Raw genomic sequence first — 16,256 nt, forward strand, 5'->3', positions numbered from 1 at the left:
GAAATGAACCGAACGAACTGTTCCTCATCAATGTTCTTCGCTTTCTACCTCTCTCAATCAATAAAAATTACCGTGCCGCAAAATGAACAGTTCATTGTCAATGTTCCATGCCAAATACTAGCAGATCCCCAACGTCCTTGATCAAGTGAAGTTACTACGCTATGTTAATAACGAAACAGAACTGTCCCTCATCTATGTTCCCTGCCAAGTGCCAAATACCTGCAGATTTTTACTGGTTTTCAAGTGAAATTATCGTGCTGTATAACAGAAAAAGAACCGTTCCACGTTGATGTACTTTGAGTACCAATTGCTTGCAGATTTCTACCGCCCTCGTTCAAGTGAATTCATTGTGCCGTATTAAAGCGAAAAAGAACTGTTCCCCGTTGATGTTCTTCGAGTACCAAGTGCTTGCAGATTTCCACCACATTCATGGAAAATAAGAATAACACTTTGTTCCTTTCTATATCGTAAAGTTCGTGAAAAACCTTCAAGCAGCAATGACGAAAATATCGGTGAAATGCATGCAATTATATTTCTTAATCATTCAGAGTTAATTTTTTGATTCATTTGATTTATTATTTGTATCATTAAGTGTTTTAATTCATGACATATTTGAATATTATATCTGTCTGGGAAATTAGTGTGAAAGATTTCGAAAATTCTGTTTTCAAATGTTGTTCCGTTATGGAAATAGTATCAAAAACAAAAAAGAAAGAAATGTCCCCCCCCCAGGTATTAAATCTATTTTTAGAACACACTACACTAAGATTTTCCAGATGAGAGGGGGGAGGAAAGAAATGAGTTGGTGTTTTACATTTTTCTTTTGGAACATTTTGATATTTATTGCCTGGCAATTATTTTTGGTGAAATATTGCTTTTATACTGTTGGTATTTTTTATTATACAAAATAATTATTTATCGTGTGCATTTAATTTTAGAAAGAGAATTGATTATTGCTATAAATATGTTTTTCTTTTACAGTACTTGATATTTGTATTTTATACTTTAATTTATTTTTAAAGTTTTTGTAATTACATGGTCCCAATTAGTGTATCTTAGTTTCAAATACCCTTTCTCTAAAAACTCACGAATTCACGTAACTGTCCGATAAAATGCCTTTTCTACTGCATTATAAGAAAGCAGAATTGTTCGAGATAACAAAAGAATAAGGATTAACGATTGAGGCGGATGCCACTAAAGTTAAGATGAAGGAAATGATTATCATTGACCCAAAATATGTTGAAGAAGATGTAAAAGCTATGATCGAAGCTATTTTGCAAGAAAGCGCAGATGCAGATAAAATCCAGCTAGAAGAGAGGGAACTAGGCAATCTAAAAATACAGGAGGAGAGGGAACATGAACTTGCAAAGTTAAAAATACAAGAGGAGAAACTATGAACTGGAAAAAATAATACGAGAAGAGAAGGAATTCGAGCTTGAGAAATTAAGAATATGTAAGAAATTATATGCTCCAAGTGGTTACATTCGTAACACTTGACAGGGATCCCAAGATTAATAACTCGGGATCTCCATAATTGCGTGATGGGGCTTTCCGCGATTGCCTTCTGCGCAGATGCATGAGAGCGCCTGAGTTCATATGGCTATAGGCAGTTATGAAGGCATGACTGCAAAAAAAAAAAAATCTCCTGACCGAATAGCGGGATAAATTTATGGCATATCTCTTGACCGCTATTCGGGAAAAAGGGCAAATTGGCTGCCCATCATGAATACTGTTTCCGTGTGTAGAAAATAAATTAGTTTGTGTGTGTTATGAATGAACATAGTCTCTTCAATGCTCTCCCTCTCCAAAAGTTGATACATGGAAAATGTGACAAAGAAGAAGGGGCGAAAATCCTCTTCAGAATACAAGCGCTACACAAAATGAATAGATAGTTCTACCAGGGTTGGCTTTTTGCCGGCAGAAACTGGTTTTTGCCCTGCCCAGTGGCGTAGCTAGACCCGACTTTCGGGGGGGGTTACTTCTTATATATATATATATATATGTATAATCGCTTGCAATTTTTCCCTTTTCATCTTTTTTTTTCTTTCTCTTCTCTCTTCTTTTTCTCTTTTTTTTGAGACTAACTTTTCGGGGGGGGGGGGGGGGGGTTGTCCCCAAACCCCCCCCCCCTTAGCTACGCCCCTGGCCCTGCCAGTGGCAGAAACTGGTTATAACCGGTAAAAACCGGCAGAAACTGGTAGAAACTGGCAAAACTAGAAAATGTTTTTAATAGTTTTAGTAATTACTTAATGACAGGCAATTAGGTAAGTAAAATAAAAAATATACTTCTATTTCATCATTGCAAAAACTTAATATAATAGTTATTTAATAATTAGTTTAAAAATATGTTAAATAACAAGACTGACATTTCCAAAGCAAAGTAAAATTTATCATAGTTGAAATTGCTATGTGTTAGAAGTTTTAGCCTTGTAATGCTGTAAGTAACAAATTTTTCAGTTTGTTGTTTATAATTATTTTGTTTGCATTTAATATAAAGTTTAATATATCAAATATTTAAATAAATACAGTTTTGTTTTATTTCATTAAACTCTAAAATTCAGGAACTTGTCATTTTACACTTAATATAACTGAATAAAGCTATTCTCAAAGAGCTTAATCAAGCAGTTACTGATAATCATTTACTCACCTATATGCTCCATCCAAAGTATTTGGGAGTAAATTAATCATGTAATCAAGAAGAAAGTGCCCGAACTTTACTCACAAATATTAACTCTGATTATGTACCTTATACCATAGCTTTACAAAACAAATCGGCCCCATTTCCCAAAACCTATTTTTCCAATCAAGTTGTAACAACTACTCCAGCTACCAAATGGTGGTCCAGTTTGTAAAAATGTGCTATAGATGAAAGTTTTGTGAATCTTGCTTGTTCTTTGAGGATAATGCCCTGCTAGTTCTGCTGGGGTTGAAAGAATCTTCTCAAATTTCTCCTTTGTGCACAACAAATTGAGAAATTGTTTAGGTTTAGAAACAGCGTCAAAACTTTTATTTTGTTACAGGCTGCTGCAGTGTGAAAACAATGTAAAATTTGATTTTGAATGGTGATAGTGTTGTAAATAAATTGTATTTGGGTTATTATTTGATTATTTTTCTTATACATTTTCTATTGTATGTCAGGAATTGCATTTATGTCATTTTTTGAGTTTCTGCCATAAATGTGGCAGAAAGGGGTTTTTGCCATGCCGGTTTTAACCGGTTTCTACCAGTGGTTTTTACCGCCTTGGCAGAAACCTGCCAACCCTGAGTTCTACGGAAAATGCCTCAATGCCGAGTAAATTTGTTCATGAAGCGTTCCACAAGTTTAATATGAAAGATGATATTAGCTTAAATCCAGGGCTGGATTTAGGGGAGGGCAGGCGGGGCTACCGCCCCGGGGCCCCCACAATAAAATTTTTACAAAATATCCTAACTTTCACAGGTCGAAAATATCGGATATATACATGTATATCAAAATATTCGGATATATAACAAAGTATCGGATATTTTCGAAACTATGATCATCTTTTCGAACTCTGATTAGGGGCCTCCACTCCTTCGTTGCCCCAGGGCCTCCACACTTCCAAATCCGACCCTGCTTAAATCTCTCTGTTTGAAAGATATGCTGAACTAATTTTCCTGCCGAAGAAAGACTGGGTTCGGAAACTTATAGGATTGATACCAGTGGCGCCGACTCCATGGGACCTGAGGGGGCCCGAGCCCCCTCAAAAATATTTTTGAGGGGGCAGAGCCCCCCCAATAAATCAAGAAAATTATTAGTCATTTTATGCTTTCTAAACTCATAAATTTATCTTTCATTTTCCTTGTTTGAAGATAGTTTACCTTGTAAAATACATTCAGTAATGAGTTAAAACAAATAATTATTATGGTAGTAAGCTGGTTAACTGAAAACGAGTGGTGTGAATAACGATGGTGTTACGATTCTGCAAGCACACTAAGAATTTGTCCCAATGCGTGAACTTACGGGTCAAGTCTGTTGCGAGTGGGCAGCGCTGCTGCGCGCTCATCTATGCTGATCTGGAAAAAATATATGAGACTTTGATTTTGTATATTAAATGGGAGGCGTGATAGTTTTGAATGCTTTTGGGAATTGTGTTTAAAAGGAAAACCTTCACAAAATGATGATCTTTTCGCTTCTTCGGAATCGACGTATACAAAGAAGTATGAAAAGTAACAAAGCCAGCTCACTGCACACTTTCAAAATCCCGAAGTACTACAAGGCAATACATTGAGGTTTGTGAAATGGTACAATCTTGCATTATTGGGCGGTTTACATCAACTGGACTCACATAGGTCACTGCAGTTGAACAAGAGTGCTTGCTTTTATTAAACAAAAGTGAAACAAATTTTGAAAAATCAAGTGAGTTTTTCAAAAATGACCTAGACATTGAGAGACTGCGTTCACACTTGAATATGTCAGCCGATATCACTTATGAAAAAACAACTGATCTTAAAAAACATGCGTTAATTAAATTACCTTTTTACAAAAATACTGTGCGTGTTTGTATTTATTGTTTCCTTTTTTCAAAGACAAAAAATATGTGTCAGGCTTGTCGAGTTTTCGGGGTTCTAATGTTGATTAAATGACTTTAAAATGCTTTTAAAAAAACTTTGAAGCTCACTATATTTGATCTCAAATTTAGAAAATTTCCCGAGGCAAGACCCCCTCCCCCCCGCCCTTCACAATATTTTTTTTTTTTAAGTCGACATCTCTAGGAGTGCCCTTCCATGCAAGTCAAGTGCCCTACCTTTTTCAATGCCTCGCTACGGCACTGCACGGCTCCCCGTAAAAGAGAACAAAAAACTGTCTCTTTCTAAGACAAGTGACATGATCTAGTTGAACTAGAAAATTTGTATACCATTTTTTAGATTGTTTTACGGTAAAAACGCCATGTCACATTTGTCTGTTTAAATTAAACACCAGAAAATATGTAAATTGGCATTTTCAAGGTACAAAAATCTGACCTTTATTTGGGGGAGGGGGATTTCTCCGTGGGATTGCATAACCAATTAAACCCCCAGTGATGTCTAGCCCCCTCAATAATTTTTGCAAGTCGGCGCCTCTGATTGATACCGATAGACGTTGCTCACATGATTGCCAGAGAACCGGCCGAAAAAGCAAACGATTACAACCACGTCAAAAGCGCACTCTTAAAACGATTCAAATTGTCTCTGGAAAAACTGCACCAACTATTTATTTCGCATTGAAAAGTTACCGAACACACATGGTCGGATTGAAAACATAGTTCGAAGGATGGATTGCAGGTTTGAAGATGGAAACTTATGAGCAACTTAGCGATTTAATTATAGCGGACCAAATGAAGAGAAAGGCACCGAACGAGTTAAAGGAACATTTTTTGGATGAATGGTCTACCATTAATTAATCTGTTGAATTAGCGAAGAAATTTGAAGAATATGAGGACGTACAAAGGACATTGAAGCTGAAATTGTCCTATTTGCTTCAAAGAGAAAAATATGAGGACAGAGAAGTTTATAAGTTCGAGAATTTTTCACATAACCCAGAACATTTTAGGAACGAAAATAGTAGAAACGAGAGAAAATATTTTCGGACGAATCGAGGTCTATCAGGGTGGCAACAGGAACTGTGAAAAAAAGTTCCCTGACTTTTCCCTGATTAAGTTCACCAAATTTCCCTGATTTACGTTACCAATGATAATGGTTTTCTTTCTTTGCTCTACTTGAAATCCATTGTATGTTTGTATTAAATGCAGTATTTTAAGCATTTTAAGTTGTGTAAAGTTGTTGAACTAAAGATATATTTTTAAAAGATGCTACTTTTTTAATAAAATGGTTTTAAAAAAAACAAGACAGTTTTTTTGGAAGGAAAGAAAAACCAACAAAACAGTACATTAAATTTTTATACATGGAAAGATTATAGAAAATTCAAAAAAAAAAAACTTTACTTCCAGAAACCACTTAGCATAAGAAATTTAAGAAACTATTAAAATTACTCTTAAAAACATATGTGTATTTATGATAGAACTAAAAAGTAATTGAAATTATTTTGAGCTAAGTTTTCAAACAGTATAATAATTGTTGCAAGAATAACAAGTAATAGTGAAAGAATAGAAGTAATGTTGTTAATCTTATCTAACTAATTGACATATTTATGCAAAATAGATGAAACCATTTGATATCCATTCATAGGGAGATTTTCTCTAATCAAGAATATAGGTTTTAATGAATGAATACAGCATTTTAGCAATAAAAAAATTAAAATATTTACTTAAGTTCACAAGTTAACTCTACTTCAAATGATTTCAGTATGTAACGAAAAAAAAATCTTAGATTGCTTTGGTAACAAACAACTTTGAATGCAAGAAAAAAAAAGCAATTAGTTAATATCAAAATATATAAAAGAATACAACTTGGTAATAAAATTAAAAAATTACTTAAGTCTGAAGAAAAGAAAACCTTTATAATCTGCGGTGACAACAAATAGTATAAAGGCAAAAAACAAAGTTTTTTACTTGAAAGTTCTATTTTAGCAATTAAATTAAAAACCCAAAGAAGTAATAACTTTTAAGCTTTTATAGTATTAATTCAAAAACCACCAAAGATTTCTTCTTGAAATCGTGATTACAGTTCTTAATTACTTCAAGACGATGGAATAAAGGCAACGGAGCTAAGGCATTAATGAAGGCTTCCTCTTTGCCTGTATGGTTGTTTATTTTACGTAGCATTGAAAGCGTAAAAGGAAATTTCAAGCTAGGTAAAATAAACAACCTAACAGACACAGAAGCAATCTCAATAAGTTCATCCTGTAGTTAATAAGTGACATTCAATACTTTGACGTTGAGGAAAAAAGATGCACAAATATGCGGCAGTGTATAATCGCACCTCATTAATTTTACTTTTTTTGAACAGATAATTGGCGGAAAATGAATAGGGAATTAAGAGTATTTCATTTTGTAAAGCAAAAAAGAAAAAATTTTCTTCATAAAATTCCCTGATTTTTTGTTATTTTTTCAAAATTTCCTGATATTTCCCTGATTAATAAAGTTCCCTGACTTTTCCCTGATCTGTCGCCACCCTGTCTATACATAGAGAAATAACTCACTGAGGCAATTGATATGTTGTTACTGCCGTAATCCAGATCATTACAGCGTAGAATGTCCAGAAAGACCTAGCGTTAATACGAAGGTTGAAGAGTCCTCAGCCACTATGGTACAATTCTGCTCGAGAAATTCAGAAGAAAAAATGGGGATAAGGGAAGTGACTCTAAGAAATAAAGTTTTTAATGCACTAATCCACAATGTTAGTTCTGTCAGCCTAATACGCGATGATATCAGCAAAAAAAATCATAAAACCCTCTGAACTTTCGAAAAAAAACAATTGCACTGTCCGGCCTAGGGGCAGTTCTCAAAAGGTGGGAGCAAACACAGACTTCAACTTTGAAGCTTCAACACCAAATAACTTTCATTTTAATTGCCTCTAAAATTTTTGAGGTAAATTATAATGCTGTATAGAGACAAGAATTGACAATAATTATGGAAAAAAAGCTCTTCAAATGCCCTTAAAAAATATTTTCTTTGCTAAATGGCACAATTTTGGACATACCAAAACGTTAACTGAGCAAATGTACCATTAAAAAAAAATTTTTTAAATTATTTCCATACGTTTCAAAAAAAAATTAAAGGCATGAATCTTACAATGAATAATTTTTTGTTAATATTTTACACAAATAACAAAAGTAAAGACAGATTATTTACTTTGTAAACGATTTTAGAAAAAAGTAAGTTTGAAATTTGATGCATGTCCAAAAGTTGCGATCTTTACAATGCTATTATTTGAGAACTTAGTATATGATGTTTTCGTTTTAAAGGTATTTATCGATCCTCAGAATCAGTTTTCAATTGTTTAAAAGTATTTTCATAAGCTTTTATGCAGTATCTTAGAAGAAAAATAATTTTTCTTAAACATAAATGTGAGATGTCCAAATCGCGTTACGATCTTGACGCCGATAATTCTGTCCGTTTATTTATAATTTTTTTATAATCCACTGTCTTCTAACATCAATAAAAAAGATTATTATGATGTTATCTTCTGTAATCCATTGGTATTTTGCATAATTAATACGTTACACATTGAACAATACATAAATTACAGTAGAAACATGGCTGGTTATGATCGAACGAAAGCCATTTTGCGCGAAAATCGCCAAGCAAACCTCCGTTAGCGACAACACAGTATACGAAAAGCTAAAGGTTACCAGAGGGGGATTCCAGTTTGACAAATGTAGTTAATCGTCAGCTGCACCAGTTTTGGCGACGTTATCACCTGCGCTAGCAATTTTTTTTTCCCGCCGCTTTTATTATTTTAGAATTTTTTTTTCTCTTCTTTCTTTTAAACATAATTTAACGATCTCGAAATAGAAATACGAATTTCTTTTTTCAATAATTTTTTTAGACATCGTTTTAATTCTTATGACATTAGAAAAAATATTCATTATTAAAACTGATGTCATTTTTTACATTCTTTCTTAAAGCATATTTTGTTTATTTTTCCTTTAAAAATATATATATCGTATTTATTTGTTTCTATTTTTATTCCTTATTTGTCCCAATAAATCAAACTACAAGTTTGTATAATTATTTCCAAGAAGCTTTTTTCTACCTTTCATCAACTTCTTCAAAATCATTCCAAAACTTTATTATATGTAAAGAGCAATATGTATAGCCATTCAAGTACTTCATTAATATCCTCTTTATCATTAAATTGCAAAATTCAAAAAGTAGTAAATAAAATTTTCATTGGAAAAGTTAAAAATCAGATTAACAGTTGTCAAAATTGGTGAAACTTACATTATGATGATGATGTCCAAAATCCGTTACCTACAGGACAACAATGTCCAAAATCTGTTACCTACAGATTGCTGATTTAATTTGCTAATTAACAATTTTTACAAATACCTGCTGTCTTTTCATGTTCATATATTGTGTTCTAGGTATGCATACTATAGAATAAAAGCAAAATTGACATCAAATTCTAAAATTTTTGAAATTGCTCAAAGTTAACTTTTTTGTTCCCACCTTTTGAGAACTGCCCCTAGGTAAATTTCAACTAAAGACTAAAGGGTCTTTCCAGGAAGAGTTGGAATTAGATGAACAAAAATATACTTTGACATGGCATGTTGTTCCTGGACGGTATTTAGAATATCAGGCGATCAAAGGTTCAGACATTTTAGAACAAGCATCAGTCTTACTAGGTAAAGAAGGCATCAAATTTCGGAAACGAGTAGAGGTAGTTTGGTTAATCGAGGCAAAAACTCAAGATAAAATCAAAGTTGCACCTGTCTCACCCTCGAAAAAAAGAAAGAACGATAAACTGAGACTGTAACAGAAGACTTTTGAAAATCCCAGAAGAATAATAGCCGACAGAAGATCAACATTCACCGCTAAAGCTTAAAGTGATTACCGCACCGATGACAGAATACTACATCAGCAGACAACAGGAGTACCCTGAAAAAATATTCAGGCCGAAAACAAGAAAACGAACTATAGGACGCGTAAAAAAGTGGGTAGTCATGAGGGTCCTAACTCAACAAGCTCATTGGCTGACATGCTAAATTACTATTCAAAAAAACAAATTTAATATTATGTTTCATTCTTTTTGTTTTGTTACATTTACTTTTATCTAAAGTTTAATTATGTTTGTTTTTATGCATCGAAATTTAATTGTCAGTCACTGAGGCCAGTCCCTGCAGGATGGCTGATTCTGTAAGAAATAAGCTGGCAACTGAATTACGTTCATTCTGTGCAACTCTGCCCTCTAGCGGGGAGTTTGATAAAGAGAGGAGATGCCCGTTTATGTTTCACAATGGCGGACGTCTTTTTTCCCGTGTGTGTTTTGTCTTGTGCTTTGTGTTGTAAATAATAAATATTATGTGTCGTCACCTGGTTGTAGTTCTTTGCAACGGATCCTACGTCCTACTACAAAGAAGAATACGAGTATCGTTCAAAATATCCCTAGACAGTGCCGCAAATTCTATATAAAAGAACACACAAAATCCAATATTCACAATCCTATTAATTCATATTTCAATTCAAGCCATAACATGTGTAAAGGAGAATGGTATTGTTTTACATTTTTTTCCACCTCAATGCTCTCATCGACTTCAACTACTGGATGTTGCAGTTTATGGTGCATTTAAAGGAGCTTGCAAAGTTGCATTTAATGACTAGTTGCTAAATCATCCTGGTACAGGGGGTAAAACTGTTTGGAGGGTCAAGAATACTTACTTCACAGAATCAAAATTACAAAATACTGACCAATACTGACTAAAATTAAAAAAATTAACAAACTTTGGCATAACAAAAGAGAGCACATACTTAGTGAAATAGATATAGCTTTGTTTGCAATATGCAGTAACATAATAAACAGCTAATTTGGTACAAATTTTGACTGAAAGTTTTGTTTAATTCATATATTTATTGTATAACGAGTAAAACTTTTCTGAAACTAGGAAAATAAATTAAAAGATCTTGTAACTTTAAAATATTAAGTGAGTAAATATTATTGGGAGCAGTTTTTCATTTACTTTTTTTCTTTGAAAACTCAGTGGAAAACAACTTTAAGAAAAATTCTGAAATTAGGAAATACAAAGTGGAAAAAATATATAAATTATACTTATTCCTGTTAATTTTTAGTTTAAAACATCTTTTAGTAAAACTCAGAACACATTTAGAAGATTGGTTAAATTACTAATAAGCAAATATTTTTGCATGTACGAAAACTATACCTTGTCTTAAAAATATAGACACAAGCATAAAATACAATTCACAGTAAAAATACCAATGGGAGGGATTTGATTCAGTACATGTATAATGATAACCAGTACGGGAAACGCAAGTTGGGGTGATTTATTTTAAAAACACCATGTGTTGAATTTATTAAGAAAACTAGAAAATAGGGTGTCCCATAATTACAAACACTTTTTAAGTTATGATTTTTTTTCACACGCTTTTATTAGCTTCACTTGTATGTTTGTGAGTAACTCTCCTTTGGACTATGAGCTAGTGGCTTATTACCGTTAGTACATTCCACCACTTTATGAGCGTTCGTGGCCGAGCGGTCTAAAGGCGCGAGTCTTCGCTGACGTATACCTCTGGGAATCATTGAGTGTGCGTTCTAATCCGTCTACACCAAAATTAAATTCATACTCTTGCAACTGAATTTTCGCCCACTTTTTGAGATCGGATTGACCCCATGACAATGCAATATTCTATAATCAAATTAATTTATTAACGAAAAGTTATTAGTTTATTCTATTTAACATGCTTTTATTAGCTTAACTTGTACGTTTGTGGGTCCAACTTTCCTTTGGACAAATAGCTAGTGGCTTATTAGAATTACGTACAACGTACAAATCAGAGCTGTGGTGTGTAACAATGTTTGCACATGAATTTACCAGAAAGCATTCAAAATGTCTGAGGCAAATAATGCAATAGAATACTAAGATACATTCCATTATAAATAATAGTTTAAAAAACTAAAAAAACACGATTTTGTAGCAAAATGAACTAAAGAGTTAAAAATAATCTTTGGATGACAAGTATATAAAGTAATTGACCAAACACTTAATTTTACTGTAATAGAAAAAAAGCGTGGGGAGTTGCCTATTTTTTAATTTTTACACGGATAACAAGTGGAAGAAATTTAAGACAACTGATAAAAAGTCATTTAAAATGAAATTAATTTTTTCAAGAGCTTTTTTTTTTTTTTTTTTTGGAATAAATCACAAAATTTTTGGGAGTTGAGGGCCTTGAACAAAGTGGGTGCCCTAAGCTGTATCTTGTTTAGTTTATAGGTAAATCCGGACTTTTTAAATCTTTTTTAGCTTCTAATTTGTTGAAATAATCTTTGATTGTTTCAAGTATTGCAGCTGAACGCATAGCTCAATCAGAAGTTTTCAGTTCAAAATAGTCATTTTTAACACATTTCAGCAACCTAGTGAGAGCTTTAGTACTTGTAATACAGTGTACGTTGCCCCCCCCTCCTCCCCCATCAGGAAAGGAGATTCGCTATTTTCTTCATTTTCACATCTGAACTAGTCAAAAAAGAAAAAAAAATCATTAAAAAAGATTTTGAAAGGTGTGTTGTTACTATGTATAAAGTCTTTCCAAGACTGGGGGGCATTGCCTGCCCTCAAATTCGCCCATGATCGACTACCATTTGTCCTGAACAATAACACATTGCCTGGTGGAGCAGCATTTTCATTCTTAAGAAGATGCTAAAAATTGGATCAAGTTTTTGACAGCCTCAAAAGATGTTTTTCTGAAAAGGGATTTAAATTCTGCCAGAAAGATAGGAAAAGTTGTGGCTAGCTATGTTTTTTTAAACATAACATAAAGCAGGACTAGAAAAATCTTTGTCGTTTTACATGCCCTGCCGGGCATGTTTATCTAAATATTACAAGCCCGAATGAAATTTGTACAAGGCCAGTTTTTTTCTATTGGTATAAAAATAAAAACATTTGAATTTGTCGAATGGGACAAAAAAAAATAATTTTAACAGCTGTATATGATGTCTAATGATTTTGTTTGTCCAAATAGGATTTTAGCAGTGTACCATTTGAAATAAAATTTTGAGCTCCAGTACTTTTCTCAATAAAATACGTAATAAGGTTTTAGGAAGAAGTATTTGATAGAAAAATTACAAGTCCAGCTGGGTAAGTAAGGGTAAAAGATTCATGCCTGATTGGAATTTTTACATGCCCCGCGCATGTTGGGCAATATAATTTTCGAGCCCCGACATAAAGCATTAATTTTCAGAAAAAAAAAAGATCTTATTCACATAATAATGATGTCTTTTATCTTTTTTTCAATTTTCTAATGCATACCAACGAACACTGCCTCATGTGAAAGAAGCTTCTCCTGAGACTTGAAAACACTAAAAACTTACCTATGCTACACAAATGGACAAGAAATATTACCAGACATTGCATTATTGAACATTGAAAGGGACATTAGATTAATTAGACAAAAATTATGTCATTGATGCATTTTCTTCAAAGGCATAAATAAGAGGAGACCTTTACCATCCATTAATGCCTGGTTTTAAAAAACTTATGCATACCTTGGAAGTGTAACATAGTACTTATTTCTGCTCTATAATTGTTTTCATGGCTACTATACTTTATTTGTAAGCATTTACATCCCAATAACATCTTAATCTTTTATAATTATACTTTCGTATGCATACCAAGGAATACTGCATCATATGAAAGAAGCTTCTTCACTCTTAAGATGACTAAAAACATACCCAGGCTGCAAAAATTATTTTAGTACCTAATTATTTTAAATTATCTTTCACAGTTAATAAATTTTAGACTTTTTGGTCATCTATAATTAAGTTTATTTTTTACCAGGACATGAAATAAACCGGCAGGGACACAGGGATTTTGTCTGAAAACCGGGGTGTCTGGCAAGCCTACACTTAATGTAATTTTATTAGAGTTGTTCCATCAATTTCAATGTATATCAGAAATTTTGTGACGTAAAAAAAAACCAAATTCCTAATGTGGATACAATAAAACTTATAAGATTTAATCATTACATTAAAATATAGCATATTGAAATTTCCAGTACAAAGCTTTGTCTTTGGAAAAAATCTAAACAGTTTATGGAAACTTCCCAAACATAACTCCAGAATAGCCAAATCATACTTTATTTTACAACTGTAGTCATATTCAAATATTTATTTAAAGCATTTGGTTATAAGTAAACTTCCAGAATGAAATCATAACTTATTAAATAGCATAGGTTTAGTTAGTACATTATTAAAATATAGAAATCTTTAAAAAGCCTAACAATAATGTGAAATTTCTAAATACTTTTTAAATTTTAGCTCGTTTTCAGATTTTAACAATTAAAAAAAGATTCAAGTAAAAATTTTTGTAAAATGTACACATATTTGCTATTCTTTTGATCGGGAAATGTGCATTATGAAATTTGGATAACAAAAATTTCCATATTACATTAGAGTTATACTAAAATCACTTTTACTTATTTTTAGAACTAGTCATTTTAGTAGTAGGTTAAGTTCGAAAAATGAAATGTCTTATGATCTACGTTATTCTCTCTAAATGTTATGCAAAACAAGCAACTATTTCTCTTTTTTATACTGGAGAGCAAAAAGATTACTCTCCGTATTTACGCTTGGCAATTTGAGTAACCATATTTCATGTTTATAACATTAAAAGATAAAGACTTTATATCATATGTCTGGAGTTTAAACTTTGAAATCTTTCTTTTCTTTCTTTTTGTCAGTGTTGGAGCGAAAACAATTTACGATGAAATGGGAGTATATAATTAAATTGTAGAAATAAGCCATCAACAACCGCAATGTGACTCCAGCTCTTAGGCCTAAGGCTGTTCTACAACAGTTATAAAACACTTGGATTATCAATTACCGATTAATTTTTTTGAAGCGTTGATGGGCACGGACGATGGGGAAAGATCTGGATCTTCCTTGGTGTCCGACATCATCCACGCTTTGATAGAATTTCTGTTGAAAACAGCCCAGCCGCCCACAAACAAGCTTAATTTCAAAGCTCTATCTCTTTCCCTTCGCTCACGTTTTTTCTCAAACACAACTAGAGTATGATATTCATAGACAACACACCGCACCGGCAGTGTGAAAAAAAAAATTGCTCCGAGCCCAATGAAAGGAGTTTTCTTATTGGTCGATTACATCTTCCTTACTGTAACAAATATTAAGCAATTCAAAGAAAGATGGCGAAACCCAAAACTCTCATTTTTTATCAAACAAAAATGTGCTTATAGATTTTAAATCACCATATTTATGCATGTGAATATAATTATAATTGTTGGAGCAGGAAAGTGCAACGGTAGCAACTTCTCTACTCAGCCCCTCCTGCATGTTTCCTAAACTTCTCACCAGGTGGAATCACATGTAAGAAAGACCATATCTTGTTGTAGGAGCTTCTAGTTGTAATTAAATTCTAAGTTCATAAGTAAGTACTTTAAAAATGTAAATTTTATCTTCATTTTTTGTCCGTACAAAGGTTCTTATTGACACTTTGTGTCCCTGTGGAATTCTATAGCTTTCCGGCGTTTCCTTGCAGTAAAACATGGCTGATTCATAATGTTAAGAGTTAAGCCTTATGTATGCCACGAGTTTTTACTTATGTGATGTTTTTGTAATTAATAACGTATTCAAAAGTTAAATTTTCTATACTAGATCTTCTTGAATCTTTAGTAATTAGTTTTGTTTAAAGTCGAGCAGTTATTATCAAGTTTAATCGGTAACTCGTATAACGTGTTGCCGCGTTGCATGTTGGTTGAAATATCTTTAGGCTTAATAGGACACCTATTTACAGTTAATAGTTATTCATAACATTGATAAAAGTAGAGTAATTTCAAAGGTTTTGAAAAATGTTAATTTTCCCTGTCAATAATTGTATTTTACGGCCGTGTTATTTTCCAAAAAACGCGAATTTAGTGTGTTTTTGCCTTGTTTCACTCATAGTTCTAAATAAATAATAAAATTGTTTCTCTTAGAAGTTCCTTTTTTTCCTCTCTTCTTCTCTAGTAAATGCTTTTTTTTTTCATAAAGTTTTTACTAAAAGACATTCTAAATCCTAGCTCACAAAATGGAAGGAGAAGAAGATTATTCTGCAGCTAATGCTGGAGCTTCTGCAACATATCCAGTGCAGTGCTCGTCTTTAAGAAAAAATGGTTTTGTTATGTTAAAAGCTCGTCCTTGTAAAATCATGGAAATGAGTACTTCAAAAACAGGGAAAACATGGACATGCCAAGGTATGTATTCCTTTGTCACATTTTCTGCATGTTAGATATTTTGCTCGGATACAAGCAGTTCAGGAGAAGCAAGGTTTTGAGTGTGACAAATGCTTCAAGGACATTGGTTTTTACATTAGTGACTTTCCCAATACTGTCGTGCTAAGCTCGAAAGACTGATCTGTGGCCGAGCTTAAAATGGGATATTGCTTTTTTAAAGTTTTGTGCCTACGTACACTTCATTCAGATGCCGCCTTGTAAATTTTTTTTTCTTAAAATATTTACCATTCACAGATAACTGTAAGGCATGAGTTTCTGTACTTGTAAAGAATTTTTTGCTTATGGGGCATTTCACGGTATTTTTGACATTTATGTAGAGTCCATAATGTGACCTTTTTTGCCATAACTTTTTAATTTACTGTTTGATTAGCATATTATTTTATTTTGAGTGGTTGT

At 32.8% G+C, this 16,256-nt stretch overlaps 1 protein-coding gene across 1 annotated transcript in view; it reads right to left on the reverse strand.

The window, feature by feature from the left end:
• The window catches only part of LOC129229546 (Y-box factor homolog), a 41,429-nt gene extending 26,768 nt beyond the window's left edge, over positions 1 to 14,661 (reverse strand). Inside the window, exon 1 of the mRNA XM_054863867.1 lies at positions 14,453 to 14,661. Within this exon, the coding sequence (XP_054719842.1) occupies positions 14,453 to 14,528 (76 nt within the window). The 5' untranslated portion in view covers positions 14,529 to 14,661. The remainder of the gene's footprint in view (positions 1 to 14,452) is intronic.
• Between the last annotated feature and the right edge of the window lie 1,595 nt (positions 14,662 to 16,256).

Source organism: Uloborus diversus, chromosome 9, assembly GCF_026930045.1.
Source record: "Uloborus diversus isolate 005 chromosome 9, Udiv.v.3.1, whole genome shotgun sequence".
NCBI lineage: Eukaryota > Metazoa > Arthropoda > Arachnida > Araneae > Uloboridae > Uloborus > Uloborus diversus.